Source organism: Cephus cinctus, unplaced genomic scaffold (genome assembly GCF_000341935.2).
Source record: "Cephus cinctus unplaced genomic scaffold, Ccin1 Ccin1_scaffold0230, whole genome shotgun sequence".
Taxonomy (NCBI): Eukaryota; Metazoa; Arthropoda; class Insecta; order Hymenoptera; family Cephidae; genus Cephus; species Cephus cinctus.
This window is the reverse complement of record NW_014332946.1, coordinates 1253173-1266579: the sequence shown is the minus strand read 5'-3', so window position 1 is coordinate 1266579 and position 13407 is coordinate 1253173. Positions and strand designations below refer to the sequence as shown.

At 35.7% G+C, this 13407-nt stretch overlaps 1 protein-coding gene across 1 annotated transcript; it reads left to right on the top strand.

The window, feature by feature from the left end:
• The first annotated feature begins 2166 nt into the window (after window positions 1-2166).
• On the top strand, window positions 2167-12531 carry LOC107265697 (probable E3 ubiquitin-protein ligase RNF144A). Its single transcript, XM_015735416.2, has 4 exons — window positions 2167-3453; window positions 6055-6217; window positions 6923-7245; window positions 8118-12531. Exons 1-4 carry the CDS (start codon window positions 2890-2892, stop codon window positions 8364-8366), a joined length of 1299 nt encoding a protein of 432 aa, XP_015590902.1. The 5' UTR covers window positions 2167-2889; the 3' UTR covers window positions 8367-12531.
• The last annotated feature ends 876 nt before the right edge of the window (window positions 12532-13407 follow it).

The following is a 13407-nucleotide window of genomic DNA, read 5'->3' as shown; positions in this document are numbered from 1 at the left end:
TCTCCAGTTCTTGTGGGTTAGGCGGTTTCGAACCGGAATCGACTGTTAGAATTTTAGGAAAGAAAATAATTGAAACAAAAATAAATGAAAGTGCAATTTTATTTTACAAATTAAACAAATGAAAGAATACATTCTCCTAAACGGTCTATGAAGATTGTTAACACGAGACTAACCAGTATTGTTTTTGGTGTATTTTTGGAAATAAATTGGCATATATATTCATTCTTTTATCTCGACAAAAATGAATATAAATTGCGAAAAAAGTCACCTTTATTTCTGTAATTTAAAACAAGAAATTTGAAATCTGTCGTTTTTACCAGTTTGGTTGTTCTAACGGTAATGAAAGCCCAGCCTACAGATGCTGGATGTTGAATGCAAAAGACTATGTTGATTTGATTTTTCTGAAATTATTCTATATACTCAATTTATTCTTCAGTTATTTAGTATACTTTTTTTAACTATGTGGCAACAATAAACATTTTTTCTAAAAAAAGCATTAATCCAGAGATGTTCATTGAGCGAAGTTTGGTTTCAATTTATATAATACTACCAAAGGAGTTCAAATAAGTTGTATGGAAGCTTCTTTGACCCACTGTATATCTACATACAAACGTGACTGCAGTATTTTCGTCATTTGGCCACGTGCGAAACTGCCATAATCGAACTGGTCGATTATTGACAGATCGTTCGGATTAAAACAAAACCTTATTCTTTATTAACGTTTAAATGTTATTCAACATATGCAGTCGTCGATTACGCACGGTAGTCATTCAATACCTTTTAATTCCTGTATTTAAATTTCCATTGCCAATCGTAAAACCTCCCACTATTTAATATTAGTCTGTCTTTGTATATATACCACCAGCTTTTATATTTTTTTTGGCTATCGCAACATATGTTTTGCAACGAATATGAAAACAGCGCATTAATCTGTATTCTGAGAAGTGCGACAGGAACTTCAGTAGCATTTATACCATCTAGATAATGAGATGGTACAAAATAATCTGAAGAGTCCATTTGACTGTAAAGATTATTACATGCTTGAGCGAAAAAGAAAAAAGTGAAATATCAATTTATTCCCACAAGCAGAGAGTTTATCGCGACTCCTTATTAGAAAAATTATATCCATTTATTTATACTGTTATATTTGCTCACGGCAAACGAATAGTGGCGTACGTGATATTTCCAAAGAATTTATATTTAACTCAACGAACATTGCCGAGTGGAAATAAAAAGATTCCGTGTTATTTTTTTCATCCTCTTTGTTTTTTATCTTTTCCTGTCATCATTAATGGCAAGGTTGAGTATGAATGGTATAAAGTTTTATGTATTTTCGTTTCATTATATATATCGTGATAATTTATACCATGCCGTCGTCAAGTGGTTTCTACGATAATTATTCATCAATTTACATAAGCATACCGATATTCTTAAGAATACTTCGATCGGACTGGTTGATCTTTAAAATGACGCCTTGTCTGCTTACATACATTGTCTATTCATAATTGCAGAAGAATACAAATGACACTCACCCTGCGTGTCCTGTTGATAATTGAAACTAGAAGAACGTCTTTGGGCATATAATCAAGAGAACACTTAACTGAAAAAAGTGTCTTCACCGAATAAATATTAAAATTTCATCAGAAGAGTAGATTGAGTTCTGTCAACGTTCGATTACTATCGCGTTCAAAGCAAGTTCGGATCAACGTTGCGTTGCAAAATTTATCCAGTAGGTGCACTGCGGTAGCAAACATAAAGCGCCAATGTCGATTTGCATTCGAGGATTTCAGAGATACCGGACGTGACGTTTACTAGTAAGAAATTCTATTGGCCCCAAGGTAGAATAATATGCATCAACAATTACCACCAGCCTTAAACCTTAAGAATTCGACTCGTTTTTACCGACGCGATAGCTTACGCGAAAATCCAGAAGACGTCCGCTCTTGTAGACGAGTGTTCAATGACGTTAAAACTGCGCTTAGAGACCTCAACAACGGTCAGAGTGTTTCGATCTCCCACTGTGATTCTTTGTGTTGATGAGTCAGACTGGAATTATGTTACATCAAAAAAAAAACAGTCTGCAAAACTGCGGAACGACCAGCTTGGGAATGTCGATTGTGCTCTTGTGTATGACCTAAAGTGAGTATCGCTTGGCGGAAACTCTGAGTGACTTGTATAATCGTGCAGCTGGTGTCGCAGCGAGGGTGGAAACGTCGCGCAACAAGACTGGAAGTGTCACGGCAGAGTGGCAGTGCATCCGTGCCAGCAAACAGTGAAAGTGGTGGAGACGCACCACTGAACTGCTGTGAGATTTATTATGAGCGCACGGTGCAGGCTGCGTCGATTAGTAGTCCCATTAGTGAAGACGATGCCGTATATTCGGACGTTAACAAGGCAGAGAGAACGATTTCATTTGGAGGATTTGGACTTCGCGAGAAGAACCACGAGAACGGATACGAAGACATCGTCGAGAAGGCCGTCCAAGCACTTCCACGTGGTGGTCCCGTGGCGACTTTAACAAATAGTCGGCATAGACGTACAAAAACAGATGCCCGGCCAAGTCGTTCTTGGTATGGTGGATGCCTAGGGTATCCTTCTTACAAGGAAGTTGAGGCTGCAGGACGTCGTCGGTATCCATCGAAATCATGTTACGAGGATTTATCTGGAAAGCAGTCACGTGCAGGTTCAGCAGAATCTCGTGGAGAACGTCGTAAACTTTTGTCTTTGTCGTGTTATGCCAAACTGGCTGACAAGCCTTCTAACGATTTGCCAAGAGTTTTTGGAGCAGGACCTGCTACTTATTTGTCATCCCCTGAGGGGTTTACTGATTTAGAGGCAAATGGTATTACGGATGCTAGTGGTAGTAGAATAGGTACCATAGAGCGTGGGATGCCTAGCCTCCATTCGTTTGTTGTAAGACGTCCCATGGACATGGGCAGTGCTACTAGTTCAGTTACATCTGTTCATCCTCCTGCTAAAAATGTCACCAGTCAGAAGAAAGCTGATAAGAGCAACAAGCTTGCAGGAATTAAGTTGCCACGATTACACAAGGAGTCTAGTGCAGTTAATTTATCACCTGTGGAAAGATCTCTACCGCGAAAGGGAGCCAATGCTCCTCTCTTAAGACCAGAGAGCAGTGCAAGTTTAGAGGCTCCTGCTGGTGGAAGCTTGATTAATCTTAGTCCTGGGTCGCTTCGCAAATGCGAAACTGCTGTTGGACTCAGTACTCTAGCTTTCGAAGGTCGACCTATTAATCGAAGTCGTGTATGCTCTCGTTGCTCGAGTTTACTCTCGCTTGCATCCAGCTCGAAATACAGTTTAGCTGCAGGTAGCTTTGTTCCAGCTGCATCTCAACAAACTGTTGGACGGTTTCTCTGTAAGCTCTGTCTTGTCGATGTATCACTAGCCAATGCATCAAGAATCGAAGCCTGCGGTTGTTCCTACTGTAAAGATGTAAGTTGGAATTGTTCACTGCAATGAACATCTGTATTACGTATTTAATGATTTATGCGTGAAGCACAGTTGATATTGAAATGAACAAGCCTCGTTTCTTCTCTCATCGTTATATCTCAACGTACGCCTATTTAATCTGATAATTTTCGTATATTCTTGCATAAAAGCGGTGCGTACAACCTTTACATTCAATTGCTTCATGCCCTCAATTTATTTATAAAACTATGGATGGCACAAACAACGAAGTGACTTGTAAACACGGCTAGTGTACTTTGCACTGGTCATTTTTACGATCCCACGGTTTACAAGAAATTATATATTTTTTCAAACGTATTAATCATTGGCAAAAAGTATATTTTTTTAGGTTGTTCAGTCACTTTTTTAGTACCCCAATTTGGCTAAGCTGTAGAATACGACTCATTGAAGTTAGTGTGGATCGTTTCCTTTTTTTTACATGTAGTCCTTCAAGACGAAGTCGTATTTTGCAGGTTTAACCAGAATTTCTACCGAAAATAAAAATGATATCTTTCTAAAGTTAACGATGACTATTCCATACGTGACGTTTTTAAATTTGTTTATAACAGCAGCTTTAAAAGAGCTCGTTACATAGTTTAATGAATCCTAGTTCGTGAATCAAATTACCATTACTTTACAAATTGGCCACTGTTGAGGTTATACTAATCACAAATAATTGACAGTAACAATGTCATACCTCTAATAACCAAGTGACAACTAATTGTAAGACATAACTCTCCGTACTGAAATCGAAAAATTAACAATTGTAAAAGGGACATTTTTATTACTACTAAGAATTTGTATCCCTTTGATATTTGATTTCACATTATTCACGTCTCTTTTCTCGTGCCACTAAAAATTATGCACACAAAAAAGTAAGCCTCGCGATTCGTTTTTTACGAATTGTAGCGAACATGCGTTTTTATAGATATGTATTTCTAACGATCTACAGCTTGTAAGTAATATATGTTTTTAATGAACAGATTACTGGTCTTCATTAGTGAGGATTATACAGGGCCATTCAACTTACATCCACACTGATTTAACTGTTATGCGATTGTTTTGATTGGGCAAGGTTTGGCAATACTTTGTAGCCAGAAGCTAACAAAGTTTTCCTATGCTAACGTATGTATATTCCAAGAATGCAATAGGGCTCTCTAAATTCTTGAAAAAAAAATCTACCACCGGTCAACTGCTATAATTATAGAACGATACGTTCATAGAATAGAATATTCAAGAAAGGTTAACCTAGCAGTACGAATTAATTTGGGTCACTAATTTGTTCGTCCTTCTTTCTATGGACGTAAAAACTGCCACATCTGTCTTTCTCGCACTAACGGCTAATACAGGGAACTCAAAAATTATAAGAATAATGTTTTCGTAATTCGACAATGAATATTAGTAAACTTTTCCATGTTTTTTCACTGTACCGGTAAATATTGTTTAAAAAATATGATCGTGCTATAAATGTTAAATGCAATGTTTACGGCGGTTAGCAATTTCTTACGTGGAACCTAAATCTCAAGTGACCTTAAGAAATATGCTGCACGTGCATATATCTCGTTGTTCTTTTGGTCAATTCACCAAGATAAAAACGCAATTGCTCTGTAATAAAATTCTTTATTTCATAAAAAGTCGAACGATTAGACGATAAACTTGGCACACAAACCGAAACGTTATACCTTGATACCATTCCCTATACTGTTTGTACAATGTTGAAATAATTTTACTTCCCTGCACGTCATTGGAATTTCATCTATTTCGATTTACAATCGTTTGGAATCCTCGACGAGGCATTATAATTAATCTGAAAACCAATAACGACAATGACAACTGAAATGAAAATACGATTTCAGTATTCGTCCGACGTACGAAAAACTGCAGTACAAAAGTGGTAAATTTTTGTCTCCCCGAGTAATATTTTTCCATTTAAAAAGTTCTGCTAAGAATATTTTTATCTTCGTCCTAAAGTGTTCGCATGATACGTACGAAGCATATGAAATCGTCGGCAGGGAGCCGATGCGAGTTATGAATTATTCATTTCTGCAGTAGGAGTCAAGTTCTACAGTTTACTTAGTCGAAAACTCGTTGCTTGCATTATACATGGTCGCTCGGGTAAATCATTAATGTACGTTACATCCATAATACGAAATATAACTTTTTTAATATTCAATTAAATTAGAACCTCTTTTTAACTATCCCTTGTTAAATCAAGAAACCGACATCCGGATAGATGCGAAATGTCATTAGCCAATTTGAATTTAGTGTCAATAATATACGGCACGACGTGCGGCCCATTCAAGGCACAAATTAACGAGACATTCACCGGTTATGATATTCGCAAAGTTGCGTAGCTAGAATGTCCCACAACCTTGGTTTTACGGTATGCTAACGAAATTCCAAATCGCCCGACATTATCCGTCTGCATACACTGTCGCTTTGGCGCCTACATAAATATATCGAATAGACAACGAATTCTTTAATACGAAAAAAATGATCAGTATCACGATTAATATATAATTAATAAATGTATCCTACCATAGGCAGTAGTACGAATATATTATTTTTAATTAATATATTTTTCAGTGCATGCAGGCGTACGTGGAATTTGAGATCGAGGAAGGGGCCTATGAAATCAGCTGTCCGGATGCGCAGTGCGAACAAACGGGTGTGCTCGGCTTGGCGGAGATTTCAACTATAGTCACGCCGGAACTTATGGAGAAGCATCGAAAATTTCGCTTGAACAGAGGTGCGTTAAGATAGTTGCTTGAAAGGAAGAAAAAACGACGTCTTGCTATGCGTCATAAAAACATGAACTCTTATAAATCCTCTCTCAGCCAACTGGTTTCATTGAGAAGGAATTAAATTTTACATCACGGTGAATCCTCGTCGCTTCTTCGCTTTCACTTCCATGTAAACAACTCTTTGACTTGTGCCAGTTGAGACACACTGAGAGGTGCAGTTCGCACGTGTTTTTCAATTAGTTTACTTTCCTTATCGTATACACTTTTTCTGTCTGTCCTTCTATCTGCATTTTTTTATCTTCGTTTTTCCCCGTACACTTTTTTTTTACCGATACCATCATCATCTCTATAATTTGACATTGACACGGATGCAAATCATTTACATAAACCGCATGCCAATTTCCAGCTGGCAAAGCATGCTGTTCACTAGGATCTCTTAGTATTATATGAAAGAAAAATAATTTAGTTTCATTTTATCTTGTTAAGAAGATACCGATGACAGCTTGGCTTGATGAAACAAATATGTGAAATTGTATTATTTTTTGTTGTTGTAAATACTCGCATACAGATAAGAATCGAAAGGCACAGCATTTGGGTTAGAGTCTAATATTGGTTCTCATGTACCTAAACACGTGCAGTAGACGTCACTTTATTTTTTAAGTTTTGCTGATGTTTATCGAAACAAAATGTTGTTGGGATTCATTCTACAGATATTTCCATGGACAAGGGACGTGCTTGGTGTCCACGCGCAGGCTGCGAGACTATCTGTTCCGTGAACAGTGAAGGATCTGGTGGACTTTCTCCAGGACCCGTGCATTGTCCTGGTTGTTCAACGGATTTTTGTTCACTGTGCCGGGAATCTTGGCACAGTGGACCCTGCCCCGATCTTCCTCCTGGTATACCATTTGACAGTGACCATATCAAGTGCTGTCCCATGTGTTCCGTTCCTATTGAGAAGGACGAGGGATGCGCACAAATGATGTGCAAACGTTGCAAGCATGTATTTTGCTGGTACTGCTTGGCTTCCTTAGACGTGAGTATTTTCCGGTAGTGTCAGTCTGGCATGCCTGGCTGTTGTTGTGTCATGCAGAGAAAATAACACTGATTAACAGATAAGATTATGGATTACGGATTATTCTTGTACTGCATTAAGGAACATTTTCTTTTTATAGAATGGCCTTAGCGTAACGTGATTATCAGCATTCGCAGAATACGTTGCTTAGCATCATTACACTTGTTTCTGTTACAATCTCTGGTCGATATTGTTGCTAACAATAGAGAAAAAATCAATTGGTTGGTCATACCGTTACTAATAATAATTATCGTGTGCTAATAATTATGTGGTTATAATTTGGTATCTTCGTATTACGCACCATCTTTTTAATATATATTTATTCTTCTTCGTGCAAGGCTAAATCATTGAGTCGTACGTATAACTGAATGGTGCAAAGTTGCTTTGCAAACAACTCGCGCGAATGTCTTTTTTCCTCTTAAACTCGAATGATAAAAAGTGCTTGCCGATGCGAAATAAATCTATGTCATGCGTAAGAGTTTAAGGCACCGATATAACTTTTCTATATATATGTAATAATTTATTGTATATGTTATAAATTTTTGACCTGTTCGACTCTGCTTACAAATCTTCTATACTTTGTATGCGCATAAACACGTGCAGCTTTGTGTTGGAACGTAATACGTAATTCTTCATTGAAGACAATAATACAAGTACCATTGTATCGTTATCTTCAAGTCAGACTGATGTCTTATCCGTTATACCCAGTGCAAGAACGCTAATGATTGTCGTTCAGAAAAAAAATGTGTTGAATGTGTATTTGAAAGAATATAATCATATAAATTCTTTACTTTTAAGTAAGCACCATGTATAACAATAAATAAATTTTTTAGGACGACTTCTTGCTGCGTCATTACGATAAGGGACCATGTAAAAACAAGTTGGGTCATTCACGTGCCTCTGTTATTTGGCATCGAACACAAGTCATCGGGATCTTTGCCGGTTTCGGTCTTCTTCTACTAGTGGCATCGCCATTGCTATTGCTCGCTGCTCCTTGTATAGTATGCTGTAAGTGTCGAGTGTGCGGTTCCTCACGACTCGAGCAAGAAGAAGGTAGCCCACCCGAAGACGCCACGACATAGAGACTGATGGAGTCACGAAATATTTCATAACTCTGACTAAACTTTTCTTTTCATTTTTTATTATATATTCAATTCTGTTTCCAGTCGCTTTTCTCATATTGGCGAACACGTATAACTCGTGAGCAGAAGTTATCCTTGGATATTTTGCGATAAAACACGAGTAAATACAGAATGAAAATGATGGGTTTGCCTAATATAACTTGACGACTTATCTTTTTTTCTCTTATTTTTACTATTCTAGTGTAAATAACGCCAAAAGGCATACAGACAACGTTCGACAGAAACGTTGTCAAGTCTATCTTGGTCTATCTCATTATTTACATCGATACTCATTGGTTGTACAGATTATTATTTTCTTATAGACTTATTTTTAAGAGGGAAGGTAGTGATCTATTTTTATTTTCTCTATCTCTGTCGGTTTCACCTTCTTCATATTTTCTCTTCTTGGTTCCTCTTTGCTCTTCTTTGATATAAATACTAATTTTATTCACGAGAAGTGTGGATAACATATCATATTGGTTGCAGGCTTATTATGGACATAGATTAAGAAATTTTACTTTCATATTTTTAATCGTAGCGAAGGTGTTACGAATTTAATATATGCGGGCATGACGTTTGTCATTTGATTTCGACGACGAAAACCGTGGCGCTAGCGGAACAAAAACTGAACATTCCAAAAAGAATTTCGTTTTCTCAACTCATTTGCTTCCGTTTATGTATGTACAAAAATGCTCGTGTTGTTGGATCTTGCGTTCATCATTTTTTTAAACGAATTTGTCCCACGTTTGACAATTCATAAGTAAATGATAAACCGTGAATAAAACACAGACTTGATGTTAATAATTTTATTTTCCGTTCGCTTTCTTTTTTTTTCATTTAATTTTACAACAAAGCTAAAACTGTGTCTTAACATTTTTCTCTTGTATAATCCCTTTCGCCGTGAGGACCTAGTCATTATCATTGCTGATAATCAAATTTCCGTAAATATCGTATTGGATTATACTTATACCGTGTAGAAAAATTGTTGCTTTAAGGGTTGGAAGAGAAATAAAATGAAAGGAAGTAACCGCGAGTTATTTTAATAACGTGACATTCCGGACGATAGTAGGGCTTTATTTTTCATTGCAGTAATATCGGTTGTGTACTCATTATTTTGTGAAACAACCAATTAACACCAAAGAGATACTTGAATAAGACAGGAATATATCGATTTATAAGTTCGCTCAAATGTGTTACTTATTGTGGTTCGCGCCAAAAAATATCGACACGAATTGCTACACTTGAGAAATAACTGAAAATATTCATTTTAACTGAACAACCCCCTGTCTGGAATTTTAATACTTAATCCAATGCGCTGACTGTAGACGTTGCTACGTGCAATTTAAATACATTCAGTAAATACAACAATATTATGTATGCATATAACAACGTTCTAACAACAAAATACGTTAACTACCAGATTCTTTGAGTTTACTAGTCTTTGCTAAATTTTTAAAAATACAAGAAACATTTGTTTATCGGTAAAGAGGAATTAAAGGGCAAAGTGAATCACGAAAGTGTCGCTTACACAAGTCAAGAATCATGTAACACTAGTTAGCTTTCTTTTTTAATATAAAGATAGAGAAGTTATGAATGAAAGTTTTTAGTCTTAAAATTAACCCTAACCCATTTCATGCGTTGTACCTAATTTTCAAACATGGATATTGATATAATTAATGTCTTTTCACTAAATGATTACATCTACGGTATCTGATACATCTTAATTGTTTGTTACGTGCACAGTCTATCTGTTTTTCACCATAAATTCTTGTGAAAGAAGCAAATAAATATTTCATACTTTGTCTAATGATGTATCCGTTAGTCTATAAAGGACAAAGAAAAGTATCTTTTTAGAAAACACTAAATACACAATAGAATCAGTGCGCAGGTTAACCACAGGAAAGCTTGAAAAATGCAAAATACAATTAGTATGCTTACGAACATGATTGTCTATGATTGTTGTAAAGTACACATATTTTTGTTGAGACATTATCAATTCGTGTCTTGATTGTTAAATATGAACACAAGACCGTGAATATTATTTTATTAATTACTTTTTTTAGTTAAAATATAACAATACACATGTAGCAAAACTAAAATAACTGCATCTTCGCGTTCAGTGTTTCAACATAGTTTTCGTTTCACATTCATAATATATATAGAGCATACGATGCCTAAAGAACAAAAATATTGTTTTTACAATAAAATAGTCAACAAGTAAATTGCATTAGACTTGTTTTGCGCGTGAGGTAATACTAATGATTGGCAAAATAAGCTTCTAAAGAGAAACAGGATTCGTAACGCGTACAGCAATTAACAAGAATAATGAAAATAAAAGAATATTTCAAAAATTTGATGAAACCGACAGATCGGTCGTCGTTAATAAATAAAATATACAAAGAGCCTATATGATTATTAATTCTATAAAAAAATAACAGTTATATAACAATAGTCTTCTGTTTTCCTTGATTTAATACCAAACGAACTTATGTCATCGTTCACTGCCCTGTTAGAAAGAATCACAGTACACCTGCGTCCATTAACATTTATGAAATCTGTCAAATAATAAAAGTTAGCATAAGAAATTTTAATTAAAACAAATAATAGAGATCTTCCAATTGCACGTAATACAATTTAAACGGCGCTACGAATGTTTCAAGGCTTTTATGCTGTTCGGCTATCTACAGTTGAATACTAAAATCGAACTATATAATTGTTTAATAATTAGAGATATATGTGACGATAGATTTAAATTGTAGTTATATTGTTAAAGTAACCCAGTTGTATTTCCGGGGATTGTATTATTGGTGATTTGGCATTATTATTAAATATCCAAAGGGAATAGGCGTACGGTATATTCTTTCCATTTATAATTTGTTTTTCAACATTGTATATATATGATATATATATATATACACACACATATATTGACTGTCTAAATTTAAAGTGCAACCATTATGTGTAAATATAGCTTAACGTGACTCATATAATTGTAAACATTTTGTACATAAAGATATATTAGACATTATAATTTTCCCATGGTTTTGGGTCAATGAGTCATGCTTTAATTATTTCCATATCGTATGATACAGTTAAGGTGAGAGAGATTATAGAAACATAATGATAATAAGAGAGATTCGATAATATATAATTAATGATGTCTGTACAGAATAACTCTGAGTTTCTTGATGATTCTAAGGCTCTTTTGTGTGGACGACGGAGAGAGATATTTTTTATCGAGTATGTATATGTGAGATTGAAATATAAGAATATTAAAGATATCGTGAAGTTTATACATAAATTGTATTCTCAACCGAGAGCAATGAAGATTGTTAGAAAAATATAAATGAGTGTGCCGTCTGAATCTTGGGAGTGGTGAGAGTCTAAGAGTATCTAATGTATGCATATGTAGCATGGACGCAAGCATTTTGTGATTGTCTGTTGTGCGTTAATGAAGAATTAAATTTTGGAAGCGTCGAAAGCTTCGTTAAATGTATTTTTTTAAATATATTTAATGGTTCGAACAGTCTGTAATAGTGTTAACAAGAAACGTGATAGATTTTTCTCGCTTTCTGTATACTTACTCGATAAATATGATTCTGGACGCTTTGCGAATTATTGGAATGTAACAAAAATTTGCAGCGACACGTTGTATGCAAGTGTGCAATTTTTAAAGAGCGTAGAGATTGCCGCGCATGCGCAATGGCGTCCGTCTCCTGTGCGCACGCCATCTTGTGCCAAGTATAGTACTAATTAAACTTGACGATCATGATTAATTTTTTTCTGACAACCGAATTGGAATCTCTAGTTTACTCAAAAAATAATTTTTGTTAAATAATCAACTCGTTTTCCGAATATTTCCTGAAATTCTGCGATTGGGTTTCATTGTATTTTCTTTTCTTTCGCTTTATTTTCATTTTGTTTTCTTTATTTTGGTGTCGTGGCGATCGTACTTTCTTGCGTACGGTACACCTATGCGTTTATCCGCTTTGTCGTTCGGGAATAGAATCAAAGGCTTTTAAATGGTATTAGCGTAAGTCACCGTGGATTTTATAGATGATAGAGTAATCAAATGTTTTATCACAATAAATAATGTCTGCGCTATAAAATGAATTGCAACAAGAAATCTTGAGTTTTGTGTACACAATAACCGGATACCCCTTTTCATAAATTAAGTATAGATATTGAGGGATTCATTTGTTACACAGACTGCTGTTCAACGTAATTGGCACACTGCACGAGTTAAAAGTCGAACGAAAAAAAATATCCTATTTAATTCAACCATCAACTTTCACACTTCGTTTGTTTAATTACCGATACAACGAGGTGCAAGGTCTCTAAGTTAATTTTTTTTTATAATTTAAAGTAACGCTGGATAATCAGACGTAATATAGACCACGCGACCAGTTTAAGGTTATGAAAACGAGATGTGAACGACAGTGAACGTTGAATTGGAGTGTATCGAGCAAAGTTATAATTATAAATCAAGTACCAATTAATTATAACAAAAATTCGTCCACGAGAAATATCATTGGCCCGTTGCATGGGTGGCCATAATATTTCGTATAGATTAACGAGAAAACGTTCCATTTTCCACAAATATCGAAGCCAATGTCAGGGTGAGTACATGACAAGGACATTATCAATACCATTAGCTTGTAATTGTACGATCAGTAATAAAAATTAACCTAACACAGGTCGCTGATACCAACTAGTTCATCGTCAGCCATTACATATCATAATGGAGGCCAGGTGAATGAAAAAGTTGAGACTCAAAGAAGCAACAAGATGCCTGAGGGCTTTGTGTGACCGTTGGTAGTGATGCCGCTGGTGCTGCCACGCCCGGATACTTCTTCTAGCAGACCGCAAGAGGAGCTCCAGTTACACTTCAGCGCGTACCACCTCAGTAAGATGGTCCAGCTTTCATCTTCCACTTCGTCCATACCATTCCAACCATCTCATCCGTATATATATATATATATATCGCATGGCAAGACTTTCA

Excerpts from the sequence above, each read along its gene's own strand:
- LOC107265697 (XM_015735416.2), top strand. The coding sequence starts at position 2,890 with ATGCCTAGCCTCCATTCGTTTGTTGTAAGACGTCCCATGGACATGGGC. Across the intron at positions 3,454-6,054 it reads GTTGTTCCTACTGTAAAGAT|TGCATGCAGGCGTACGTGGA; the intron begins GTAAGTTGGAAT and ends TATATTTTTCAG. Across the intron at positions 7,246-8,117 it reads ACTGCTTGGCTTCCTTAGAC|GACGACTTCTTGCTGCGTCA; the intron begins GTGAGTATTTTC and ends TAAATTTTTTAG.